We start from the raw sequence: 27,365 nt of genomic DNA on the forward strand, positions 1-27,365 counted from the left end.
TATACAGGGTACTGAGATTTTTAATTATTTTCTTTATATTTATATAAATGTTTTATTCACTTAAGTTGGTTAACAGGATATTCATATTTTACCTAATTTTTGCATTTAGTTAGGAAGCGTACACTGGTTATAGTCTCACTCTAAGCAAACGAATAACATTCACGATGTATATCAATACTCACCAATGATCCAAATCTGTACACAAGCATGATCTCTATTCCATGAGGATCGCAATCAACGAGTGCAAATACGGGGATTTCCAGTTTTTTCCAAAGAACTCTGAGCATATGCCTAGTATTCAAGTCTGGGAAGCCTCTTCCCTGTAGAAAGATGGTTTAAAATTTAAAATTTAACCTTAAATTTAGTGAAACCTTATCTAAATTTGGGAGAGGAATAGCACAAAGCACAATGTCACCTTATTTTTCTCTCTATAAATTATTTTGATGATTTACTTATTGTATGAGTATTAATTGGTTATAATTTTAAATAATTTGGTCACTGACAGTAGTGGGATAAGACCCTACAAAATAGCCTGCTTAAAACATAGAAATGTATTTCCATCAAAACTGTTTAGAGGCAAAATATCATAATTCTAATTTACCGTATCCAAATTTCTTGAAAATATTCTGATGTGCTTTGCATGAGGATACTGTAATGAGAAACAATGGAGTGTTTTTAGCCATGGAATAGTGTAATAATCAAACATTCATGTGTACTGCACAAATCATACAATTGAAACTATACACACAGTATTTTGATCATGAAAACTTTACAAGGCATAGCCTATTTTACCAATTTTTACTATGTGTTTGTGAAGATTTTATGTTGTGATAGAAATCTAGAAAATGTTAAAAGAATATTGAGTTTATCAGTTGATAAGATCAGAGTTGCAAAGAATCGGCATCATGAAAATGTCGGCTGGGAGAATACCATTAAAAATCTATAATTATCAGCCAGTAGGCAAAAGAGCTGTTGGAAGACCACGCAAGTGGTGGCAATAATACACTATTTTTCTATGTTTCTATGAATAATCAGCTAGATGTGAGTTGGAACAGGTTATAGCCTAATCCTTGTTTGTAAGAAGATGAATGAGTAGTTAATAATTTAACTTTAGGCTACAATAATTGAATCTGCCGATTTACTGCTAGATCATTAGAGCTGATAACAAGATTTTTCTTATAAAATACAATTGAGTTATACATGTTGTAAAATCTGACAAAGCATTTATTGGAACAGGTCCACTTCGATACTCGTTCCATTACTAAGTAGACATCATTTTGTCCATTTGCACTATCCGGTGACGTCACAGTCATGGTTACATGTCACTGTCATACTCAAGATTGTTTTCTAATATTATTCATCATATTATTTGTCGTTTCAATTTTAATATTTGTATTATTCAATTTTTTTGTATTTTATAGCTACCCTTGGCTTGCAAGCGTATTCTCATATCTGAGTTGTTCTATTGATGTCTAACTTGACATTCAAATCATTGAAGGCCTATGTCGCCTGTATTAATGTATTCAACATTGACAATTATTTCATTGTATTTGATAGCTACCCTTGGCTTGCAAGCGTATTCTCATATCTGAGTTGTTCCATTGATGTCTAACTTGACATTCAAATCATTGAAGGCCTATGTTGCCTGTATTAATGTATTCAACATTGACAATTATTTCATTGTATTTGATAGCTACCCTTGGCTTGCAAGCGTATTCTCATATCTGAGTTGTTCTATTGATGTCTAACCTGACATTCAAATCATTGAAGGCCAATGTCGCCTGTATTAATGTATTCAACATTGACAATTATTTCATTGTATTTGATAGCTACCCTTGGCTTGCGAGAGTATTCTCATATCTGAGTTGTTCTATTGATGATTAACTTGACATTCAAATCATTGAAGGCCTATTTCACCTGTATTAATGTATTCAACATTGACAATTATTTCATTGTATTTGATAGCTGCCCTTGGCTTGCAAGCGATATCTTAAGGCCACCAACACCTACCTATTTTAATGTGTATGACATTGATTTTGGAACTTACTTGTGTTAATGTCGACCGAGACATTCAATTACTCTAAGATTATTTGTATTAGTGTCAATCAAAACATTCAACCATTCCAATATATAGAGCATTATCTACATCTCATTGTCATTTATTATTATTCTTTTTAAAATCATTAAGATTGAATTTTTCAGCAGTAACTTTATTATTGTATCATTTAAAATTTTCTATTCTCAATTCAGGTATCATTGACAGTACCTTATCAATTGTTGTCAGTCATCAATGGTCATTTGTGTCATTGACTTAAATTCATTCAAATTTTGTAATCGCTTATTTTCTAACGGTTTTATTACATGTTGTAATAAAATTCTTCTAAAGATTTTATTCGATTTAATCTACTTACACTTGTTTTTGTATGTGGCCATCTGCATATTATTTTATTAATATTAAATTTCAACTTGTTTACTCATTTTGTCTTTTATTGGCGTACTCACCACACTTCAAGCTATCAGTTTTTTATGCACAGAATTAAGAGATTTATTTGTAGGTATCAATACCAATTATCATTCACAGTCCACTGCCCTGACTTTGGATTCTGTCACATGTAATTGAATAGTGTAACATATTCCACGACAGTTTTAACAGTTTAATTATCATTTAAGTTGTGGAAAATTTTGTAATTCGAAAAACAGCTTTATCTGTCTGGTTTGATTCATTGTAAGACAAAGAGGACACTAATCAAGTATTCCGCGCTGTTTTATTTTATGACGAGACGTTGTAATCCTTGTGTTTTGAAGGCCTACATTTGTCTGTTTGTGTGTATGGCAACAAAGGCGGTACATATTGAGTTGGTATCGGATCTATCAACGCCCATATTTTTAGCTGCATTTCTTCATTTTTTGTCACGTCGTGGACCCTGTTGTGTGATATATTCCAATTATGGTACTAATTTTGTAGGTGCCAAGGAACAGTTGCGAAAAATATCTCAACTTTTGAACTCGTCCTAGTTTCAAACCACATTGACTAGTCAACTCGCCAAACACAAAATTGATTGGAAATTCATTCCCCCTGGTTCGCTGCATTTTGGAGGTCTGTGGGAGGCAAATGTCAAATCTGTAAAGTTGCATCTGTTCCGAGTAATTGGCAATCAACTTCTCACCTATGAGGAACTGAACACTGTATTGGTGCAGATTGAAGGTGTCCTGAATTCCCGCCCACTGTGTGTACTGAGTGAGGATCCACGTGAACCGCTGGCTTTAACACCAGCACACTTTTTGACTCTAACACCGTTGAAATCGTTTCCCATTAGGGACATGAACAGTGTCCCTGTGAATCATCTCACCAGGTAGGAATTGGTCATTCAGCTTATTCAATCGTTCTGGAACTGATGGAGAAGAGAGTACCTGCACAAAATTCCAAGTCGTAAAAAATGGTTGAAATCACCTACTTCTATCAGTGTGGGAACGGTTGTGGTAGTTGACCAACCAAACACACCTCCATTGCAGTGGCCACTGGGTGTCATTGAACAAGTGTTTCCGGGAAGTGACGGCGAGGTTCGAGTGGTGAGTGTTCACCTAAAAACTGGTATTTATAAAAGACCAGTAACAAAATTATATAAACTCCCAACTAAATAGTTGTTGTGATTGTTGCATTTTTTCTTTGTGTTGTTTTTTGGTGTTGGTGTTTTGTTTTTTTTTTGCATGTCTGGATTTTTTCCTTTCCTTGGTTTTTGCAGTTTTGTTACTTGGCTGAAAAATAGTTTTTCAGAGTTTTGCAAAGGATTTTTTCCTTTCCTTGGTTTTTGCAGTTTTGTTACTTGGCTGAAAAATAGTTTTTCAGAGGCAGGGGTATGGTCTGGCCAGAGAATTCGAATTGTAGCGCCAGAATGCCAAACTGTAGTTCTGCCAATAGCAGGCTTGTGTTTGCGTCGGCGCAGACTGTCCTGCTTGCTTGGCATTGTGGATTTTTTTGAAAGCCTTCTGTCTTGTCTCGTCAGCCCGTTTTGCAAGACCAAAGTTGTGTTTGTTCTTGTAAATTGTTTGAGTGTTGTGTGATTGAATTATGAATATAACAGCGTAAATAGTATTGAATTGAATTAATTTGAATTGGATTTGAATTTATAAAGAATCCAGTTTGAGCTTTGTTCGAACCACAGTGTATGACCTGCAAGTTGAACACAGAATCAATGAGAAGGCAGCCCGTAAGCAATAACCTGTCTATTCCCAGATTTCGTCCCACCCTGAACCTGACCAAAACACCCAATAAAGGCTTCGAAGGGCAAGTAGTCAAGATTGGAATAAATTTGGTGAGTTTTTGCTCTTTTTTATTGTTCATTAATGCAGAGTTTAACTGTACAAATAACCTGGCTCAAATTGAAGATTAAATTGTGCCCCTAGTTTGTATTTGATTATTTAAATAGTAAATTACAGTCCTCTGGTAGCTCTAGCCTGAGCTTTGTTCAGAACAAGGGTTAATTCTTTCCTCTGGTTTTTGTTAGTTTGAATTTCTCAATATGTAAATTTTTCTTTTGAACTCTACATGATTTCTCCATTATTCAGTTTCTTTTTCTCGTAAAGTTTTACTAAAAATGTTTTCCCCTTCAAATCCACTTATACAGCGGTCAAACTATTCCAACTACTTGAACTTCTCGAACTATTCGAACCACTCCGACTACTCAAATTATTGGAACTACTAGAACTACTGGAACTACCTCGATATCACATCAGCAGAAGAATATAACGAAGGAATCATCTAAATATTGGAAACATCTATCATCATCAATTATAAATGGAAATTTGTTACTACGTTAAAATTGAAGTGTTTTGTGAATGTTTATTTTGGGGGCCCTTACATAAATGGTTAAACAAGGTATTTATCATATCTCATTGAATTTATTTACTAAACTGTGTAGCATTGAAAATGCTAATAATTATTGCTTTCTTTTATTTTGTTATATTTAACCATTACCTAATAAATCTGTAGAGTTCATTTTATATTATAAATTCTTTTTGAAGAATCCCTTTCTCACTTGAATGCACATAACAACTTATTATTAGGTACTTCAGATCGTAATATGAAATGATTATCTATTTACTAAGAATGATTTGTTGAGTTTTTATGTCTTGGAAATGCATTAATTAAGTAGAGAAATAATATTAATGGATTTCCATGATTTTACTCAGTAGTAAATCACCAATACCGCTTCAATAGGCACGAGAAAGACTTTTGCAATTTTATAAATTTCACTTCATTGTATATGCCTAAAATTATATTGTACACATAGGTGAGGCATTCTCGAAGACTCCATACAGGAACTCAGTCGCCAATTAATCAGAGTAAATGCCCTCTCAGATTCATAATTGTGATATAATACTTCGGGGAAACTTGACAGTTCACATCCTCTAATGATTTTGAAGCTATCCTCTCAACTTCGAAATCTTAGAATTAGACCCAGGAATGGTATTCAAAAATACTTACTGTGATCAGTATGCATGGTCCCAGTTTCTGGGATATATCTTCATCCAGCAATTTCCGGAAAACAGTTTCCTTCTCAACTACCAGGATAAATCTTGCATTTGATTCAATATGGTTTATACTTCTAATATCATCAGGTATTTTGGTTCCTGCAGAAGAAAAAAAATAGAGATCATGATGAAATTCATTCTTAGCCTCAGCAAAAACGCAACGTTTTAAAATAGCTTGATAGGCAATATTATATTGTAAAAAATTCTAGACTAGGCTAGGAGAGTGGAAAAGAGAGTCAAATGAGAAGATTTCATTTCAAATTTCAATTTTGATAATTATTGATTATAAAAGTATTGAAATACATTCATAGCCACTAAAACTGTTAAGTAACACTTGCACTACACTAATTCAAATGACTTCCTCATTTTGAGCCTCCACACCAATCCTCCATTGTCTAGCAGCTGGATTGCCTCGACGTTGTTGTGTAGGTGGAGCCGTGCTACATGACTCTGCATACCGCTGAATATCACAGGATACCAAGTTGACTCCCAGAGTCCCAGATCTCTATGGATGTCGCTGTTCCGCACATACCAAGGAGCATCAACGATGTTTATGAGCACCTTGTTTTGGAATCGTTGAATGATGGCGATGTTAGTTGGTTTGGTGCAGCCCCATAGTTGGATACCATAGGTCCAGACAGGTTTGAAGATCTGTTTGTACAGGAGAACTTTGTTTGGTATTGAAAGTGAGTGTTTCTTCCAATAAGCCAGTAGAATTTCCTGTATTTTATGGTGAGCTCTTGTTTTTTTTCTTTTTGACATGCTCTTTCCAGCGAAGCTTAGCATGAAGAGTCATGCCTAGATATTTAGCAGAATTTGTATATGGTATGATGATATTATTTAAGCTGATTGGATGGTACTCATCAGCTCTCCTGTAGGTGAGGTTGACATGAATTGACTTGCCCTCATTGAGATTCATCCTCCACTTTCTGGCCCAGTCCTGTATTTTGTTGACAGATCTCTGGAGCTTTTCTGTTGCAGTATGAACATCGCTGTCGACTGCTAGTAGGGCAGGGCGGTGTCGTCTGCAAACGTCGCTGTGGTATTTTCCTCCAGAATTGGAATATCACTGGTGAAGAGAAGGTAAAGCACTGGCCCCAACACACTTCCCTGTCCAACTCCTGCTTTTATCTCTCTCACATCAGAATATGAATCTTCATACTTTACTCTGAAGTACCTTCAACCCAGATATGATTACAGTATTTCTGTGAATTGCTTGGGAAGCATTTTCTTCAACTTGTAAATCAGTGTTTTTTCCTCCTGTTAAGTTGCGAAGTAACCATTGATCGATTCATTTTAATACAATGTATCTCTCTTTTCAGTTCTTGAGTTAGATTATTCAGCAATCTCTTATCTTGGGGAGAATGTGATTCCACTTTCTCCTACTCTTCTTTTTTCCGCAATCATTTCTCTTATTTCTCTTGGGTATTTATTTCCAGTTGTTCTTCTTCTACTTGCTTGTGGAGTATTACACCATGCTGCCTGTTGTATATTGGTAACAAATTTTTCCAACTCGTCAACAATCTGATCTGCATTTATTAGTGGTGAATTAAGATGAATTCTTCCCTCCAGCAATTGTTGAAAGCCATCCCAATCTGTATGCTCATTAAATAATGTGGTGCAAGGGCTTTGTTTCAGTAGAATAGTGTCACTCAACTTCAAGATAATAGGGGAGTGGTCTGAGTTAAGATCAAAGCTTTCCTCAATTTGAAAATAGTTCACTGAAATATTCTTTATAAGAAAAAAGTCTATAAGATCAGCGATCTTTCTTGTGTCCGTTGTCCAGTAGGTTGGTTTGCCTGTTGAAAAAGCTTCACATTCTGACTCTCTTATTGCATCATAGAGAGCTTTTCTTTAGGGTTTGTTAATCGTGATCCACAATGTATATGCTTTGAATTGAAATCACCACCAAGGATGAATTTCGTTCCCAACATATTGAGCATTGATAAATATTCATCTTTTCTATTGGAATATCTACGTGGACCGTAGACAGCTTGTAAAATCTGACAAAGCATTTATTGGAACAGGTCCACTTCGATACTCGTTCCGTTACTACATAGACGTCATTTTGTCCATTTGCACTGTCCGGTGACGTCACAGTCACGGTTACACATCACAGTCATGTTAGAATTGCGTTTTCTAATATTATTCGTTGTTTCAATTTTAATATTTTTATTATTCAATTTTTGGTATTTTATTTCGTCCTTTAGGCATCTTACTTTCAAGATAATTGCTACTTTTTCAAATTTTCGCGAACGTTTTGCTTATGTATTGAGCGTTTCTGGCTTCTTCTTTGTTAGTCAAGCGTCGACCTAGCTTTTTGTCTTTCGATCTCTTCTTGTCGCTGAGTGCACATCGCTTATGCGGTCTACCTTTCTTCATCCAAATTCATCTGGTTTACTGAACGTTTTAAATGTGAATTATTCCTTCAAATTAATTCTTCAATTGTATTCATCAACTGTGATGCAATTATTTATCAATTTCAATTGTTGTCAGTCTTAAATGGTCATTAGTGTCATTAATTTACATTCATTCAAATTTTGTAATTGCTTATTTTCTAACGGTTTTATGCCATATTGTAATAAAATTCATCTAAAGATTCTATTCGATTTAATTTCCATACACTTGTTTTTGTATGTGGCCATCTGCCTATTATTTTATTAATATTAAATCTCAACTTGCTTACTCATTTTGTCTTTTATTGGCATACTCCCAGCACTTCAAGCTATCAGTTTTTCATGCACAGAATTCAGAGATTTATTTTGTAGGTATTGATAACAACTATCATTTACAGTCCACTGCCCTGACTTTGGATTCTGTCATAAAAATGTCCTCCTGGCCGGATTTTTGATTCAGTGGTTACCTAGGATAATTTTTACATTTTTATTACCCATTTTCTTGGTCTGTTCAACCTTAGGGTTTCAGTAACCATTTGCCTAATAGTCTAGCTTGACGCCGATGATTAGGTCCCACACTAGAGTATATTTTATTCCATTGTATTTTTGTATGTTTGTATTGTTTAATATTAAGCATTCACACACTTGTTCCAATTTTCAGTACTGGCTGCAACTCAAAGCATGCTGTGACGTGTATGCACCAGCTATCAGCTATCTTGTACCCTGAGAGACTGAACTGCACTGAACTGGTCACAGACAGCTATTGCACATTGAGAAAACAACACACAGCAAACTACACCGCCTTGCGAGCTCGCTACTTGACTCGCCGCACAGCAAGCTTGATACAACTTGCCTCAAACGCACAGGCGTGCCTCTCTGCGTACTGGACCAGCGCCCAAGGCTGCTTATTGGCGCAGCAATCGCATTGCTACAGTGCACTATCGTGTCATTCACTCAGGTTTTTCTGTTAATTTTTAAGCATGTCTGATCATGAGGAAGATTCACTTCCTGAGCCTTCTGCTATTTTCAATGCAAGAGACAATCTATACCAGGAAATAGATTGGTTCATAACCAGCTATAACGATTATGTTGTGGACACTGAAGCCACTTATTATCAATTGTTGACTGTCAAAAACGAACTAGGTTCACTTAGAATTAAGTATGACAAAATTTATGAGCAATTATCCAACACAGAGTTGCAAGCACAAGACACTTCAACTCATTTTGAAATACTTACTGAGTTTATCTCCATTACCTCTAAGGCAAACGCTGCATTAACTGCTTTTGAAAGCAGGCAACATAACAATGAGGCCACTGCTGGTGCTTCCCAGCGGCCAACATCTCAAAACTCGCATTTGGCAAATTTTCAGTTGCCTCAGATTCCGCTTCCACGTTTCAATGGGGAGCTTTCAAAATGACAAGCATTCTCAAGTGCTTTTACCAATATTATTGGTGAGCAGGATAATATTAATGACACATTCAAATTTTTCTATCTTCATTAATCACTCAGTGGTGAAACTCTTGCTAGAGTGGAACACATTGAAGCTGACCAAAATGGTTTTCAGCTTGCATGGAACCTCTTAAGGGAGAGGTATGACAATAAGAGATTAATTGCTGCCAGGCACGTCACGGCAATTAAATCTCCTCCTACCATAAAACATAACTGTCCGCAATCATTACGGGCATTCATTGACTCTTGCAAGTCTCACATTACTGCGCTCGAAGCACTTCAACTTGGAGTCCAAATCAAAGACTTATTGTACATGCACAAAATGTTGTTGCAGTTGGATACTGCTACTGTTCGAGAATGGGGAAAAGAGTGTTGGCATTCATGACATTCCCAAAATTGACAAATTTTGGAATTTTTTGGAATCACAATACAAAATCATGGAAGCTGTTGCTTCAAGCTCAGCTAACCACCATCAAGGAAATGTACAGCAAGGTAAATCTAACTCAGTTGGTGCTCATAGCAAGCTGAAGTTCAATCAAAATCAATCGAATGTTCAATCTAGAATGCAGGTTACTACCTCTTCTATATCACCTTGTAGTTTTTGTAATTCTGTTGGTCATTTTCCAAATTGTTGTAATGAATTATTGAAGTTGCAAGTTATTGATCGTTGGAATGCTGTCTGTGATAAAAGGTTATGTTATAATTGCATCAAGCCTTTCACACCCAATCATACCTGTTCGGACAAATCTTGTGCACTTTGTGGCAAGAGTCACAACACTGTTCTTCATAGGCCGTATCCTCAATCACGAGACACTCAGCCTACTTCTAAGGATAAGGTAACTTCCAATGTTGTTCATTCTCAATCTTTTGCTCCTTTCAAGGGTAGGAATGCTGTTTTGAATTCCGTCATGGTTCAGAATGCAGAAACAACTAAACAAGCTGTTTCAAATGCAGAACAGCCTCAGAAGAATGCTCATGTCACGGTGAGCTCCACCTCGTCACTGTGTTTGCAACAGCAATCAACTGTCACTTTGTTACCTACTGCCGAAGTTTTGGTTCAATCTTCTAGTGGGGAATTTATTAAAGCAAACACGCTTTTCGATTCTTGTTCTGATTGTAATTTGATGTCAACTAGGTTGGCTGAAAAATTGTCACTTGTTACTTTGTATTCGGACACTTTGATTCATAGTGTAGGTGAGAATAAGACCAAATAATCTATTTCTCATTCAGTTTGCTTGTCTTCATCTGATCGTTTGTGGTCGGTTGAAGAAAATTGTATTGTAGTTGATAGCATATCATCTAATGTTCCTAGTGTGAACATCGATCTTTCTAAAATTTCAATTCCTGTTGAACTTAAATTAGCGGATCCATTGTTTGATCAATCTAAACCTGTTGATTTGTTACTTGGTGCTGGCATATTTTCATCTATACTTCAGCCTGGTAAATTATATCTAGCTCAAAACGCTCCCATTCTTCAGAAAACTAGTCTAGGTTGGGTCATATTTGGTTCTTGTAAAACTACTCGTCCTATTGCAGCACCTTGTTCGTGCCTCCCTGCTTCGCCTGTGGCCGCTCCCAGTAGGCTCATGTCGAATTTTATAACTTTAAATGATGTCTCTCATCAGTTAGAGAAATTTTGGGAGTTGGAAGAAATCTCTCCTCTGCTTCCTCCCTCACCTGAGGTTTTGAAACTTAAAAAGCATTACACAACCACTACCATGCGTCTTGAGGATGGACGGTTTATGGTTACTCTTCCCAAAAAGGATAGTTTCCACTCATTGGGTCATTCCCGATTTCAAGCATTGAACCGATTTCATTCATTAGAAAAACGGTTATCATCAAATGTTGAATTAAAAATCAATACACAGCTTCCATGGAAGAATATCAACAGTTGAATCACATGTCACCAGTGCCTCCAGCACAGGATAATGAAAAAAGACACCATTCAGAAAAAAGACGAATTCCTCCACCATTCAGAAAAAATACCCATTCCTCCACCACTCTTCAGAAAAAAGACAAATGGTTAAACAATTGTGAGAATTTAAAGGTCGGTACAGTTGTCATCTTGAAGGTTCCTGGTTCCACGCAGTCTACTTGGAAACTGGCGCGCATTACTGAAGTTCATCCCAGTAAGGACGACAAGGTTCGAGTTGTCACTGTTCTCACTCCCTCCAGCACTTTTAAGAGAGCTATTTCGAGTTTAGCACCTCTTCCCATTGATGAGGATTCTAGTTGATTCCCTTTTTCTTATGGTTCATTTCTTCCTTTTAGTTCATTTTTTGTTTGTTGTCTTCACTGTTTCGTATTTTCAGGTTTCATGGTTTTTCCCCTGGTCCTCACATGGGGCCCAGTTTTCAATTTTCATTTGCTTTGCCAGATTTGACATATTTTTTACTTTTCCTTATTGTGCTATACCCCCGTATGACACAAAAGGCCCAGTTTATGTAAAATCTGACAAAGCATTTATTGGAACAGGTCCACTTCGATACTCGTTCCGTTACTACATAGACGTCATTTTGTCCATTTGCACTGTCCGGTGACGTCACAGTCACGGTTACACATCACAGTCATGTTAGAATTGCGTTTTCTAATATTATTCGTTGTTTCAATTTTAATATTTTTATTATTCAATTTTTGGTATTTTATTTCGTCCTTTAGGCATCTTACTTTCAAGATAATTGCTACTTTTTCAAATTTTCGCGAACGTTTTGCTTATGTATTGAGCGTTTCAGGCTTCTTCTTTGTTAGTCGAGCGTCAACCTAGCTTTTTGTCTTTCGATCTCTTCTTGTCGCTGAGTGCACATCGCTTATGCGGTCTACCTTTCTTCATCCAAATTCATCTGGTTTACTGAACGTTTTAAATGTGAATTATTCCTTCAAATTAATTCTTCAAATGTATTCATCAACTGTGATGCAATTATTTATCAATTTCTTTGTGTATTTATGCTGATAGACTTTGTCAAGATTCCATAGTCTCTATGGCATCTATCGCCATTCTTCTAACAACATGGCTTCACCACTTGAAACTCAGACTTTCAATTTCATCATCTCTACCGTTTGGAAATCAATCTAAAAATTCCACAACTTGGAATTCGAGTTATTTGTTTGGAGTTCTACATGTTCCTGTGCACATTCCCATTGGGGGAATTGTCTGCTGTGTTTGATGCTTCCATTTTTTCGTCATCGCGTGGCCATCGTGTCATCGCTTGCTGAACGTGCTGTTCCTTGGGGTACCGTGGATTCTTTGTCTGTCTGCCTGGCTGCATCTCTTTCTTCAAAATTTAATTCAGGTTACGTAAATCTTTTTTTTCAGTTATCATTTTACTCATGTACTGCATAATTGTTCATGAAACAACCTACAGCGTGTTGAAACTGGACCACTTTGTTCTCTTTTTCTAATTCAAACATTCAATGTTAATTCATATTACTTTTGTAGCTATTATTCAGCTTTTATGGCAATTAGAAACATTTAATTGTGCGTACTTATTCGGCAATTGAGCCTATGTACATGAATCCAATATGCTACAGTGTATGTCTCATTGAGAGCACTGTCCTACGTTATTTCAAAGTTATAATATGTACGCCTATATTAATGTATTCAACATTAATAATTATTTCATTGTATTTGATAGCTACCCTTGGCTTACAAGCGTATTTGCATATCTGAATTGTTCTATTGATGTCCAACTTGACATTCAAATCATTGAAGGCCTATGTCGCCTATATTGATGAACTCAACATTGATAATCATTTCATTGTATTTGACAGCTACCCTTGGCTTGCAAGCGAAATCTTAAGGCCACCGACACCTATTTCAATGTGTATGACATTGATTTTGGACTTACTTATGTTAATGTCAACCAAGACATTCTCATTCCTGAACTTACTTATTGGTATTAATGTCGATTACTCTAAGGTTATTTGTACTAGTGTCAATCAAGACATTCAACTTTTTCAATATATAGAGCATTATCCACTTCTCATTGTCATTTGTTATTATTCTTTTTAAAATCATTAACATTGGATTTTTCAGCATTAAATTTATTATTGTATCATTTAAAATTTTCTATTCTCAATTCAGGTATCATTGACAGTACCTTATCAATTGTTGTCAGTCTTCAATGGTCATTAGTGTCATTATTTACATTCATTCAAATTTTGTAATTGCTTATTTTCTAACGGTTTTATGCTATATTGTAATAAAATTCATCTAAAGATTCTATTCGATTTAATTTCCATACACTTGTTTTTGTATGTGGCCATCCGCCTATTATTTTATTAATATTAAATCTCAACTTGCTTACTCATTTTGTCTTTTATTGGCATACTCCCAGCACTTCAAGCTATCAGTTTTTTATGCACAGAATTCAGAGATTTATTTTGTAGGTATTAATAACAACTATCATTTACAGTCCACTGCCCTGACTTTGGATTCTGTCACAGCTGCAACTACAAATCTATAATTTACTGCTTGTACAGATACGCCTATTAATTGTATTCTCTCAGTTTCTTTTTTAACTTCTTCATTATGTTGTAAGTTGTCTCTAATTATGATTGAACTTCCCCCTCTTGCAACATTGTTAGGGTGTAGGGAGTGGTAGGTCAATTTTATGTAACACTGCTTAGTAAAATATATCTCTGAGATAAGACATATATCTCCTGTTGTCGTTGTAAGATTCCGTTTGCATTCTACTCCATTATTTTCAGTGAATGAATCATCATGATTTCTGTTGTCTAGTATTCTCTAATCTCTCAAAGCGAGATTGAAGGGATGAAATTAATTCCTGTTGGATATCAAGTTCACTTAAGATGAGCTGTAGGGTTTGTTGGGTGCCTTCCACTCCTTCATCTTTCTTTATTTGTTGTCTATTCTCTTTGGAGATGATCTCGGCGAAGGTAACTCTCTTCTTACTTGGGTTTTGAGCTTGTGTGTTAATCAAATTTTGAGCTTGAGAATTTATTACGTTATTTCTCGGTAAATTCTTCTTAGTGTTTATCCTACTCGAGTTTCTGATCTTCTGTAATTCAATTGCCACAGTACGTCTGTAGCCACTTTAGCTCGCTGGGTTCTCCACAATGAATGCATTTTGGCAGAGCTTCCCTGGGCTTTGGGCAATCTTTCGTTTCATGTTTGCCCGCACACTTCACACATCTGGCTTCCTTATTGCAGTAGGATTGCGTGTGATTGTAGGACTGGCAATGCTTGCATTGTGGTATAAGATTCGTTTTTTTCAATGCTTGGACTTGTACTTTGCAACCCACGATAGTATCAAGTTCTAATACTTTCTTAATTTTCTCCTCTGAACTAAATGAAACAATAAACATGTCAAATGGCTCTTTGGTTTTCCACTTCAGCTTATTCACTACCTCTACTACTTGGAATCCTCTTGCCTTCAAATCATCTATTATTAAGTCTGTGCTACAAGAGTGATGTAGTTTTTTATCATCACTCTTATTGGTCTTAATTGCTTGATTTCATATGAATTCCAGTTATAGCTTTCATTGATCAGTTCTTTTGTGATATTACGGTATGTTTCTGAGTCAACTGCATTCACTTATAATAAGAATAAACTGACATTGCTGCATTTAAATACAGTGAACTTTAGCCTACAGTAGTTTTCTAATAAATACAGTTATTTGAAATCCATCTACCCACCTCCAACTGTTGAGCAATCAATCTGATCATGCTTCATTTTTAATTTTAAAAGACCTGCAATGAGTCCTTTGGAATTCGGAATTATTCCAAGATTATTGGGCATGCAGTCGAGCTTCTTGCATATAAAGTTCAGAATATCATCAGATTGTCGTTGATTTCCATAAAGTTCCACATCGTCATAATAAAGTTGCCTGAAAATGAACTCTACAATTACTGGGCTGAATGATACAATCTATATATAAAGAGTGATTCTTAATTATGGTAAAATATTTAATACGTGATAGTAGAGGTGAAAATAAGAAAAAAAGTTCTTATAAACATATATCCCATGAACGCTTCATTAGCGAGCTATACAGAGTGAAAGATTTCGCCCGGAATTCAGTTCCTCTGGTGAAATACACTGATGCTGAATTGTTTGGGGACTAGTTTTTGATAAACTTATGCTGGATTCATATGGAAAAATATCTGAAAAATTGAATAAAACTAGTCTGGAAGCTGCAGTGTGAGTAGTTTTTGAGAAAAAAGTTGAAATATGCAAAAAATCCAAGTAGAAGAACACAGACTTCTACGTTTGATGCCCAATAACTTTTTTTAATTACCAGTAAACAAATAGTTTTTTGCGATAAAAATTGTAGAGAATTTAATTCTGAAAAGAATCATGTAAGCTGTGTGAACTAAATTTAAATAAAAGTTGAATAAAATGTATTCTTATGTAGAACATTACATCACAAAAATGTGCTGTTTTATGAGGAGAGAACTGATAACTCATAGGTTGTAGCTGATTGCAAATAAAACATGGTTTTAAATAGCAGCTGTTCCAAAACAGCTGATTTATTTTGTTTTACATAAAATATTTTAAAGAAATTATTATCAGTTGAAAATTATTTTCAGAATTATTTTAGCTCATTGTTGAACAAAACAACAAACTGTACGTTAGGCCTACTGTAACCACGCTGTGTTTTTTGTTTAATCTATAACCCAGCTATTTGTAACCATTTCACTTTGATTTTGTGGTAAGTGTTAACTTTAAAAAAAAGGCAGGTAATTTTAGACATTATTTATACTTCGAATTAGCTGACATGCATTTAATGTATGAAATGGGACACAGTAATAGTACTGTACTTTAGCAAGACGTTTGTATCAAGAGAACTTTCCTAACCGAGTATGTCCAAGTTCAAGGTTTTTTGCCACTATTCATCAACGTCTGTCTGAAACAGGTTCTTTCATGTCCAAAGAGCACATTTATGCAGGCAGACCCCAATCTACTAGGACTGTTGAATTAGAAGAACATGTTCTTAATGAAATTTATGAACATCCAGAGAAGAGCACGTCGCAGAGAATTGTCGTTGCAGTTTAATGTCAATCAATCTATTATATGGAGGATACTAAAAGAGCAACAATTACATCCATACCACCTCCAGAAAGTTCATACTCTATTGCCACGAGACTGTATTACCCATGCTGGTATTTGCTGATGTTTTTTAGAAAAACTTGTAAACCCAAACTTTTTAACAACCATTCTATTTACCGATGAGGCACACTTTACAAGAACAGCTATTGTTAACGTCCACAACCAACATATTTGGACAGATGAGAATCCTCATGCCATCACTCCTGATCGTCCACAACATCAGTTTTCAGTAAACATTTGGGCAGGAATCATAGGAGATCATCTACTTCTGTTCGAGCTTCCTCCCAGGCTTAATGGCATAATCTACTTAAACGTTTTGAGAGAGGAGCTATTTATCTTTCTTGGAGATGCAACTCTTCAGTTGCGCCAAAACATTTGGTTTATGCATGATGGAGCTCCAGCACACCTCAGTGTTGCTGTTTGTGAACACCTGAATCACAGCTTTCCAAATCAATGGATAGGCCGAGGTGGGCCAGTACAATGGCCAGCTAAGTCACCCGACTTAAATCCTTTGAAAAAATTAAATCCTTAGATAAAAATTAGATTTTTATCTTTGGGGACACTTGAATACCTTAGTATACAATACTCCGGTTGATACTATTGAAGAACTCCGATTAAGGATTTTGAACAGAATAGAAATGATAAAGCAGACTCCTGGAATATTTGAACGGGTTTGACAATTGATGAGAAGACGTCTGAACATATGCATTCAGAACAACAGAGGTCACTTTGAACATCATCTTGAGTCATTTGGTATGAGTTTAATGTCATTTAGATATGTTACTTTCATATAAAAAAAAACTTTTCATAAAAAACCGAATATTTTATTTGCAATCAGCTACAACCTATGAGTTATTAGTTCTCTCCTCATAAAACAGCAAATTTCTTGTGGTGTAATGTACAACATAAGAATACATTTTTGTCAAATTTTATTTGAATTAAGTTTACAAAGCTAACATGATTCTTTTCAGAATTAAATTCTCTACAATTTTTATTGCAAAAAATTATTTGTTTACTGGTCATTAAAGAAAGTTATTGGGCATCAAACGTAGAAGTCTGTGTTCTTCTACTTAGATTTTTTGCATATTTCAACTTTTTTCTCAAAAACTACTCACACTGCAGCTTCCAGACTAGTTTTATTCAATTTTTCAGATATTTTTCCATATGGATCCAGCATAAGTTTATTAAAAACTAGTTCCCAAACAATTTCAGCATCAGTGTATTTCACCAGAGGAACTGAATTACGGGCGAAATCTTTCACTCTGTATAGCTCCCTAATGAAGCGTTTATGGATATATGTTTATAAGAACTTTCTTTTTATTTCTACCTCTACTATCACGTATTAAATTATTCTACCATAATTAAGAATCACCTTGTATAAAAGCGAAATGGCACTGATTCATTCACTCACTCACTCATTCATTCATTCATATTCAACAAATCTAAATGCCAAAGATATGCTCAAAATCTGCGTTTTCCAGCGATTTCCTGGGTTTTCACGAACTAATTGGCAAAAAATGTTCAAACTTGGTACACAGGCTCAGCTGAGATATAAAAAATGTTGTATTGGGAGGGTCTTGGAATAACGCCAAAGTTCCGCGGTTTTTGAGCGTTTTCATGCATTTCCTACACCTTTTCAAAAACCAATTGACAGATCATGTTCAGATTTGGTACAGACGTTCAGCAAGGTTCTAGAAATTTGGTCTTTTGAGGGCTTCAGAATTACGCCAAAGATACGCCCAAGATGGACGGTTTACTTGGTTTTCCTTGCATTTCTTAGCGGGTTTTTTGCCTTTTCTCACATTTTTTTAAGAATCAATTGAGAGATGTTTGTACTGCCGTGCTACCAATTTCTCCTGAATCGGTTGGATAGCATTTCACACCTATTAACCTAAGAATAGTTATCGGCTCCAACGTAATAGATTCTTGATAAACTATGAATGGATCTATTGCCTATGAATGAGAAATCCAGTTTCCAGAGCAAATCAACTTATAATCTTCAGAAGAATTTTGGCAATATACTACACAAATACACAAAGAACAATATCTTACACGCTTAAGCATCTAAAGTCACTACAAGCTAAATACTTATCCAATTATGTAGTTGAAAAAACAATGGCTATAGGCTTGTATACACACAAATTAAAATACACAAACTTAGAACACCATAAAACTGTTCAAAACTCAATTTAAAACATTAATAATCCACTTAAACAGAAAAATATTCAGAGAGCACAAAATCAGAACACACGCTGCCAGCCATTATTTTTTAGAGAGACCAGGAAAAGCCTAGTTACAAGGAACAGAGCAAAGCTTCTTCAAACAGTGTCGATGTCATGGACACATCACCAAAAAAATTATAAATTACAAGTTTAGAATTCACATTTTATATTTGTTCTCAATAAAACTTTATTTTGAAACTATTATTTTAAATTTTTATATATCATCTCTATTTGAATAAACCATTTATCTGTTAATTCTGTCAACTCAGCCTCGGTGACACCATGGAACATGCAACACAATCATTTATGATAAATTCTCAGTCAAAAAGTTGTCCGTATATCGATGACTCTGATATTTACTATAAAGTTTTATAGATCTCGAATTGAAGATTCAATTCCAATCGAGAAAAAATGTAATACTACAGTACAGAGGATGTCAATCAATATATATATATATATATATATATATATATATATATATATATATGTATATATAAGAGCGAAATGGCACTGATTGAATGAATCAGTGAATGACTCACTTACTCACTCATTCATTCATAATCAACAAATCTAAATGCCAAAGATATATGCTCTAATCAATGAAAAAAAATGCCAGAAGAATGGAGCATTGGTATAATTTGTCCAATTCATAAAAAGGGAGACAAAATGGAGAGCTGAAACTACAAATCACCCTATCTACTGAGTATTCTGTACAAAGTATTTGCCAAAATTCTAGTAAAAAGAATGACGCCATTGACATAGAATAATGTAATATTGGAGAATATCAATGTGGTTACCGGCCAGGAAGATCAACAGTCGACCATATCTTCACAATCAGACAAATTCTGGAAGAATCTTATGAGTTTGATGTCAACGTGCATCAGATATACAGAGTGAGTCATATGTATGGGAACACCTCAATAAGTTGGAGACTGCTGTAGATATATTACTGTAACTCTCAGGATAAGTTATTGGTCAAATACTCTACCTTTTGACGTACAACTGAATTCCAACCCCTCATAGGGGGGTGAATAAGGGGTTGTAACTGAAATACTTTAAATGTAAACACCCTTTATGTAATACATCATTCCAAAAGCCTGTTTAAACAAGAAAGATGGCATTGATAAAAATGTTCTATGATACTTGTATCCAATATGGCGGCTGACTGAAGTTTTACCAATCAATTCTTTAAAAACTGAAACTTTAATCAGCCGCCATTTTGGATGCAAGTATCATAGAACATTTTTATTCGAGCCATCTTTCTTGTTTTGAAAAGACCTTTAAAATGATGTACCACAAATGATATTGACCAATATCTTATCCTGAGAGTTACAGTATTATATCTACAGCAGTTTCCAACTTATTGAGGTGTTCCCCATACATATGGCTCACTCTGTATATTGATTTCCAACTGACATATTATGATACTATCAGTAGGGTGAAGGAGTATAAGGCACTTAGAGAGTTTAATGTCCCGACAAAGTTGATCCGTCTCATAAGTATGACAATGAAAGCAAGCAGAGCTGTGTTCAAGATTGATGACAGATTATTTTGAAGAAGAAATTGGTTCTGGACTTCTCTTATGTACTCAAATAATATATTAAAATATCAGAACTACAATATAAATTGCAAGCACCCTCCCCTTTTTACTTTCCTTGCCATATTACCATAGGTAAGGAAAGTATTGCTTTCCGAAAAAAATTAAGGTACCCCAATTTCTAAATCTCTATACGTTTCAAGGTCCCCTGAGTCCAAAAAGTGGTTTTTGGGTATTGGTCTGTACGGTATGTGTTTGTGTGTGTGTGTGTGTGTGTGTGTGTGTGTGTGTGTGTGTGTGTGTGTGTGTGTGTGTGTGTGTGTGTGTGTGTGGTGTGTGTGTGTGTGTGTGTGTTGTGTGTGTGTGTGTGTGTGTGTGTGTGTGTGTGTGTGTGTGTGTGTGTGTGTGTGTGTGTGTGTGTGTGTGTGTGTGTGTGTGTGTGTGTGTGTGTGTGTGTGTGTGTGTGTGTGTGTGTGTGTGTGTGTGTGTGTGTGTGGTTGTGTGGTTGTGTGTGTGTGGTGTGTGTGTGTGTGGTGTGTGTGTGGTGTGTGTGTGTGTGTGTGTGTGTGTGTGTGTGTGTGTGTGTTTTCAACTACATAAGTGGATAAGTATTTAGCTCGTAATGATTTTAGATGCTTAAGTGTGTAAGGTATTGTTCTTTGTGGATTTGTGTTATATATTGCCAAAATTCTTCTGAAGATTATAAGTTGGTTTGCTCTGAAAACTGGACTTCTCATTCATAGGCCATAGATCCATTAATAGTTTATCAAGAATCTATTACATTGGAGCCGATAACTATTCTTAGGTTAATAGGTGTGAAATGCTATCCAACCGATTCAGGAGAAATTGGTAGCACGGCAGTACAAACATCTCTCAATGTGTGTGTGTGTGTGTGTGTGTGTGTGTGTGTGTGTGTGTGTGTGTGTGTGTGTGTGTGTGTGGTGTGTGTGTGGTGTGTGTGTGTGTGTGTGTGTGTGTGTGTGTGTGTGTGTGTGTGTGTGTGTGTGTGTGTTGTGTGTGTGTGTGTGTGTGTGTGTGTGTGTGTGTGTGTATGAGTGTATGTGTGTGTGTGTGGTGTGTGTGTGTGTGTATGAGTGTATGTGCGTCTGTGTACACAATATCTCATCTCCCAATTAACGGAATGACTTGAAATTTGGAACTTAAGGTCCTTACACTATAAGGATCCGACACGAACAATTTCGATCAAATGCAATTCAAGATGGCGGTCAAAATGGCGGAAATGTTGTCAAAAACAGGGTTTTTCGTGATTTTCTCGAAAACTGCTCCAACGATTTAGATCAAATTTATACCTGAAATAGTAATTGGGAAGATCTATCAACTGCCACAAGTCCCATATATGTAAAAATTCCAGGAGCTCCGCCCCATCTATGCAAAGTTTGATTATAGATTACCAATCAGGCTTCAGATACAATTTAAACAAAATAATTAGAGTGGAAAAGGTTCAGCATGAAAATCTCTACAATTAATGTTTAGTAGAATTTTCACCAAAAATTGAAAATAAGCTCAAAATTCGAAAAAATGTGATTATTCAATTATTGCAAACTGTTGGCAACTGTTGATTCTATTAAATCATTACTATGAAGAGATAGCAGACCTCGTGTGTCTACAGCGTTATTTTCCTGTCACCAGCTGGTTCAAATCTTTGAATAGTAGACTTGTGATGCGCGGGAACACTAGCGTCAGTTGATCAACTTTCATAACAGCAAGGAAAGTTGTGTGAGTGCGCCACACCAGATTTTTATAAATGGACACAACCCTCGCCTTCTTCAGCTCTTCAGGGAACACTCCTTCCTTAAGACACTTGTTTAAACAGTGAGTCAGAGGCTCTACTGTACTATCAATTATCTCCTTCAATAGATTAACAGATACTCCATAAACGTCCCTGCAAGACTTGAAACCTTTTACTATACTTGTAACTAACTCAGGCAGCACCTGACAGAAATTGAAACATTGTGGCAAACTTGGCCCCTTGATTGCTTGCATATCAATTCTAAAAGTGCTGGGTCCATTCACAGAGGCTCTGATTTCTCTGACTAAATGAAAAAGTTGTTAAGTGTCTCTGGTTGTATAGTTATCGTCCGTCTTGATTCCTTGGCTACATTATTTATCGACTTCCAGGCAGCCTTACATTTGTTTTTTGAGTTTTCAATGGAGCTCTTATTATGTAACATTTTAGCCTCTCTGATATCAATTCTATACTCATTTCTACATTTGATATGTGCTAGTCTAGTATCTATAGTTTGATATTTATCATGTATAGTAAACAGCAACAATAAGTGTTGAGCAATAGTGACATATGGGGCCGAAGCTTGGACATTAACTAGAAGAGAAGAAGGTCTGCTACAGAGATGGGAAAGAAAGATTTTAAGAAGAATTTTTGGAGCAATCGAGGAAAAATGAAATATAATGGAGGATGCGAACAAACGAGGACTAGGAAGATTGTTCGAGGAGAACAGTATTTTATCTGTTGTAAAAAGTATGAGGCTGAGATGGGCTGATCATGTGCACAGAATGCCGGAATGGATGGTGCCAAAAATGGTGCTGGAAGGCAAACCCGGAGGAAGAAGACTACAAGGAAGACCAAGAAAGCAGTGAGTTGATGATTTGGAGGAGTATTTGCGAAGACTGGGTGTGAGAAGATGGAGAAGAACAGCAGAATGTCAAGAAGGATGGAAGGATGTAGTTGTGAAGGCTAAGGCTCTACATGGGCTGTAGTGCCAATAATGATGATGAATCGAGAGAAAATGTTTGAACTTGGTAAAGAAGTTCAGCTGGGGTCTAGAATTTTGTCCTGAGAAAACTTCAAAATTACGTCAAAGATAGCCCCAATATAGGAGCTTTTACAGTGTTTTCCAAGTGTTCCCCAGCGTTTTTAGAGGGTTTCTTTTCTCAAGTTTTTCATTGAGTTTTCAAAACATTTTTCAACATTTCTCAAGCAAATTCTTACTTGAGAGGGTTAGATATGGATGTTTGCCGGCTAGTAGGACATATTCCTATTACATATTACCGTAGTCATTCTAATAGAATTATGATTATACGAGGTTATTTATTTTGCAACATCCAATTGGCCATACAAGATGAATTATTTTTCTTCAACTCAAGTGCCGTGACAAATGAGGAATTTGTCATTCTAGTGGACCAGCCTACCAAAGGAGGTGTGGGGGGAGATAATCAATTTCATTGATTTATGTGAAAATCGCCCCCCTTCCGCTTGTCTCATGTTGGCAATTTTGATTGTAGGTTGAAAAATAACATTCTTATTATTGAACAATAAAAATATTAATTATTTCTTGCAAGTCTCTTGGTAATGATGAATATTTGAGTTATTCACCTATTGTATCAATAATTACCAATACATTGAATATATTCAAGAAAGACATTAGAATAAGTTGAGAAGTTCAGTTCTACCTAAGTGCAAGGTGGATAGAATAATTATAATTAACTTGGCTCATTGGTTGTGTCTCGCAGAAAACATAATATTTTTCTTCAAGGCACACACAGTCTAAATCATATTCATGTAATATTCTTTTGTTAAGTTTTATGTGATATTCAATACCCTTAACATCTTACATGTGGTGAGAAACTGAAACAAGCTTACTAATAAGGCCGATTATAGTGAGCACTTATTCTCGACTCACCTCAGAGAGCATTGACTATTAGACATCAATAATTGATGTAATTTGTTTAGCATGTGCATGACGCGAATAAATCTTTCTCTGCTATTCAGAAAACTTGTTCTGGTTTCGGTGGCATCACTTCTAAGAGTCAGCCTGGAAGAGCAAAACAAATAACAATCAACATCAAAACAACACAGCTAAAATTAAGTGAGGATGATGTCACACCAGGCCGCCGACAGGACACAATTGGACAAAAAGATTCTCTGCGCTTATACGAAATTACCAGATGCGTCTGGTGTGACATGGACCTACTATAATGCATCCCCACTTGATCGGAGCGGTTATTTTGTTCGTTCATGTACGGCTTGGTGTGACATCACCCATTTCTTAATTTAGATTTCAAAATTACAGATTATAATTTATTCCAAGATACAGAATGATGATTGCAGATGCGTTACTCACCATTCTTTATAATCACAATTCCTCCAATCTTTCGAGTTTCTCACAGTTATTGATGGGGATTCATTCTCCATAATTTTTTCCATGATTTCCAGAGTACAATTTTCTATTTTCTTCATAAGTGTTGATCTGGAATCAGGAATCAAATGATAATACATGGAAAAGTATTAATTTGATATAATATTCAATCACAGGAATAGTGAGTGAATATTATCGAACTTAGAAGGTACGAGAAAACACTATAATTCCTGATTGCCGAATTATTTTACAAAGCATAAATAGTACGTTGGGTTAATTTCTCCCATATATAATATAATTATAATGGTCTATTACCAATATTGGCCTCATATTGATCAGGGATAATATTACGAAAAAATGTATTTATAATAATGTTCAACAGGTGAACTAATTGGAAGGACATTGAATGTGTTTTTGAGCATTATAAATGATGAAGATTTCACCTTGCCTGATGATGCATTTTTGTCATCAATGAACCTTTGGTAATACAGTAGCCTACCTGGTATCTATATCATTTCTAGGTAATAAAACATGCATCGTCAGAAGCAATTTCTCTCTGTGATGATGTCTGTTTTTCTTATGGCAATCACTCGGCAGTTATTGGTTATACATCCAGTCTTGAAAATATGCCAATGCCAAGGACGCACAACAATGTCAAACGCCTCTCAAATGACTTGGCTCTTAAATTAGGAATAGACAGTACTTCTTATAACATCAGGTCCCACGACCAGAATAGACTAGATAAACAACACTAATTTCACGCTATTTTATGACGCATATTACATGGTAAGTTCATATTAACATTTATGGTACATTATTATGATTATGTCACAGTATGATGTAAAATTATTGACGTGAAATTATTTATTCCACTTGTGTAGCCTGATGATAGAGGTAGGTATTAGTCCCACACAAGGTGGAATTAGCTTGCTAGGCTTACATCTGTGCTTGAATGAATTATGCCGTTCTTTATGGAAAAAAGTAGGTGAAAAAACTTGAATTTATCAGATAGACATTGAATGTGAGAGAGAGAAGCGTAAGTTAAGAAACCTTTTTCTGCAGAGGATAAGGCCTGCCGCAAAGTACACCCACGCAATCCACGACCCACGCTTATCCACGTTTAAGGTCAAGCGAACCCACACGCAGGGCTTGCCCTGCCCAAGTCAACCCACGGTCCACGTTCCACGTTACCTCGATTAAAGCCGAAAAAACTCGACAAAGGCCGACGAGTATAGCCAAAAAAGCCAGACCAAAAGCCGGCAGAGTATAGTTTTTATAAAATAAGTTGAGACATATTTTAGTCTGTAGTCTGTTTCTTTGTCCTTGAATCGATTGTGAATGATAAATAAATAAATATTTTATATATTGTACTTCATGTTTTTAATAATAGAGTTATTACCACAACAATTCCTCAGCTATCTGCTGAGTAGTGTCTGTATTTGTTCAATACTATTAAAATGTCATGTTATTTTTATACAGACTATAAATAGTTGACCAGTTGCGAGCATGTGCCTCTCCCGTATCCATCTCTGAACTAGACACTGATGAACAAAGCATCTGATTGCCTTTAGAAAGGCTAGAACCAAAATGACTAGACATAGCGAGCAGAGTGCCGTAGTTGACGGCGCATACGCTAGTTGTAGGCATGTGCAGTACAACGAACGAGTGACCCACGTTCCACGAAACCTGTGAACGAATTACAAACCGATCCACACATGGATAATTGGATATCCACTTCATGGAATGTTCTCGGTTGGCCAGTTTCACACGGCAGAGTCCTTGCTTCTGGAAGATCATATTACTGAAGATCATATTTCATATTTTGCAGCTCTCCTGTACTTTCACATGGGGATCTTACAAATAAGCCGACAGATCTAACAACTACGCCGACGTTTACTCAAAGTATGACTCATCACTTTTTCTCAAAGTCTAACTTCCTTAAAAATATAGATAGAAAATTTCTGATTTCGGATTTGGATTCAGCGACCCCAAATTCTTTAAAGTGCAAGTCCCATTTTCAAAAATACCCAAAAACAAGGGAGTTATAGCTGTTTTTAATATAGCTTTCCATTATCATATGATTATATAGTAAACGTACAAAGATAATAATACTCCTGCCTCACAAATGGACAGGCAAAGGTTTCAAGAAGTTTTTGAACACCTGAGAAGTTTAAACATAAACATTTTCAATTTTTAAAAGTTCTAGTTTTCCAAAAAAATATTGAACTATGAAAAGATGAATCCAAATATGAAATCATAAATCATCTCCACTCATCACCCAATAAAATAGGAGGAAAAGGAATGTTGTACAGTAAAATTCACTAAATTTTAGTTGTCATTCAACAATCCAATTTATCAGGTTCAAATCGTTGAATATCACTTTAAATTTCCAGCAATTATTGACTATTTCTTTTTAACTTCCATCCAACTTTTGGCAACTTCATTCCGGTCCTTGTAGATGTCAAGACTTTTATCCCAAAGAGCAGGTCGGTTGCAAACTGCAGTAATCAACAGCTCCACATCAAACTCAGACATCGTGTAATGACAGGTGTCAAAGTCAAGTCAAGTAAACAACTGACAAGTCAACAAGTGTCAACTGGAGAAGTGAGTGAGCAAGCACAGTGCTGCCATAATGTGAAAAGCATAACCATTGTACCAACTATTCTAAATTATCGTACTGTATTTCGTGAAGCCATGCTTTGTTAAAACCAGTTACTCAGAAAGCGTTTTTTTGTTGTTCGATGTTTTGTCGTCCTTATGAATTCTGTTGAAGCAAACATAATGTTATTTAAGAAGTTGTGCTGAACCTGTATAAAGAACTCATAGAATTCATAGGAACGGTAAAAAATCAATTTTACGAAAATCGATGTACATGTAACTGGATTTAGAAGATCAATATTCAAGCTATCCAGCTTTTCATAAATTTAGTTGTCTCCTCATGGCAGAAGGTTTGCGCCCAACGTTTTCACTTAAACATTTCTGTGATTAAATTGTGATAGAGCACATTATCGTATTTATTATCGCACGATAATGTGCTCTATCACAA

At 35.7% G+C, this 27,365-nt stretch overlaps 1 protein-coding gene across 9 annotated transcripts in view; it reads right to left on the reverse strand.

Moving 5' to 3' along the window:
- The window catches only part of LOC111060104 (meiotic recombination protein SPO11), a 74,337-nt gene that overhangs the window by 16,391 nt on the left and 30,581 nt on the right, over nt 1–27,365 (reverse strand). For 8 of the 9 annotated variants that reach the window (XM_039423862.1, XM_039423869.1, XM_039423867.1 and 5 more), the window contains 5 exons: nt 24,305–24,430; nt 23,864–23,995; nt 15,035–15,225; nt 5,486–5,631; nt 183–320 (listed from right to left, as the gene is read on the reverse strand). In XM_039423862.1, coding sequence (XP_039279796.1) covers nt 183–320; nt 5,486–5,631; nt 15,035–15,225; nt 23,864–23,995; nt 24,305–24,430 — 733 coding nt within the window. The remainder of the gene's footprint in view (nt 1–182; nt 321–5,485; nt 5,632–15,034; nt 15,226–23,863; nt 23,996–24,304; nt 24,431–27,365) is intronic. The other variant, XM_039423868.1, reaches the window with a different exon arrangement.

This window comes from Nilaparvata lugens, chromosome 3, assembly GCF_014356525.2.
Source record: "Nilaparvata lugens isolate BPH chromosome 3, ASM1435652v1, whole genome shotgun sequence".
Lineage (NCBI taxonomy): Eukaryota > Metazoa > Arthropoda > Insecta > Hemiptera > Delphacidae > Nilaparvata > Nilaparvata lugens.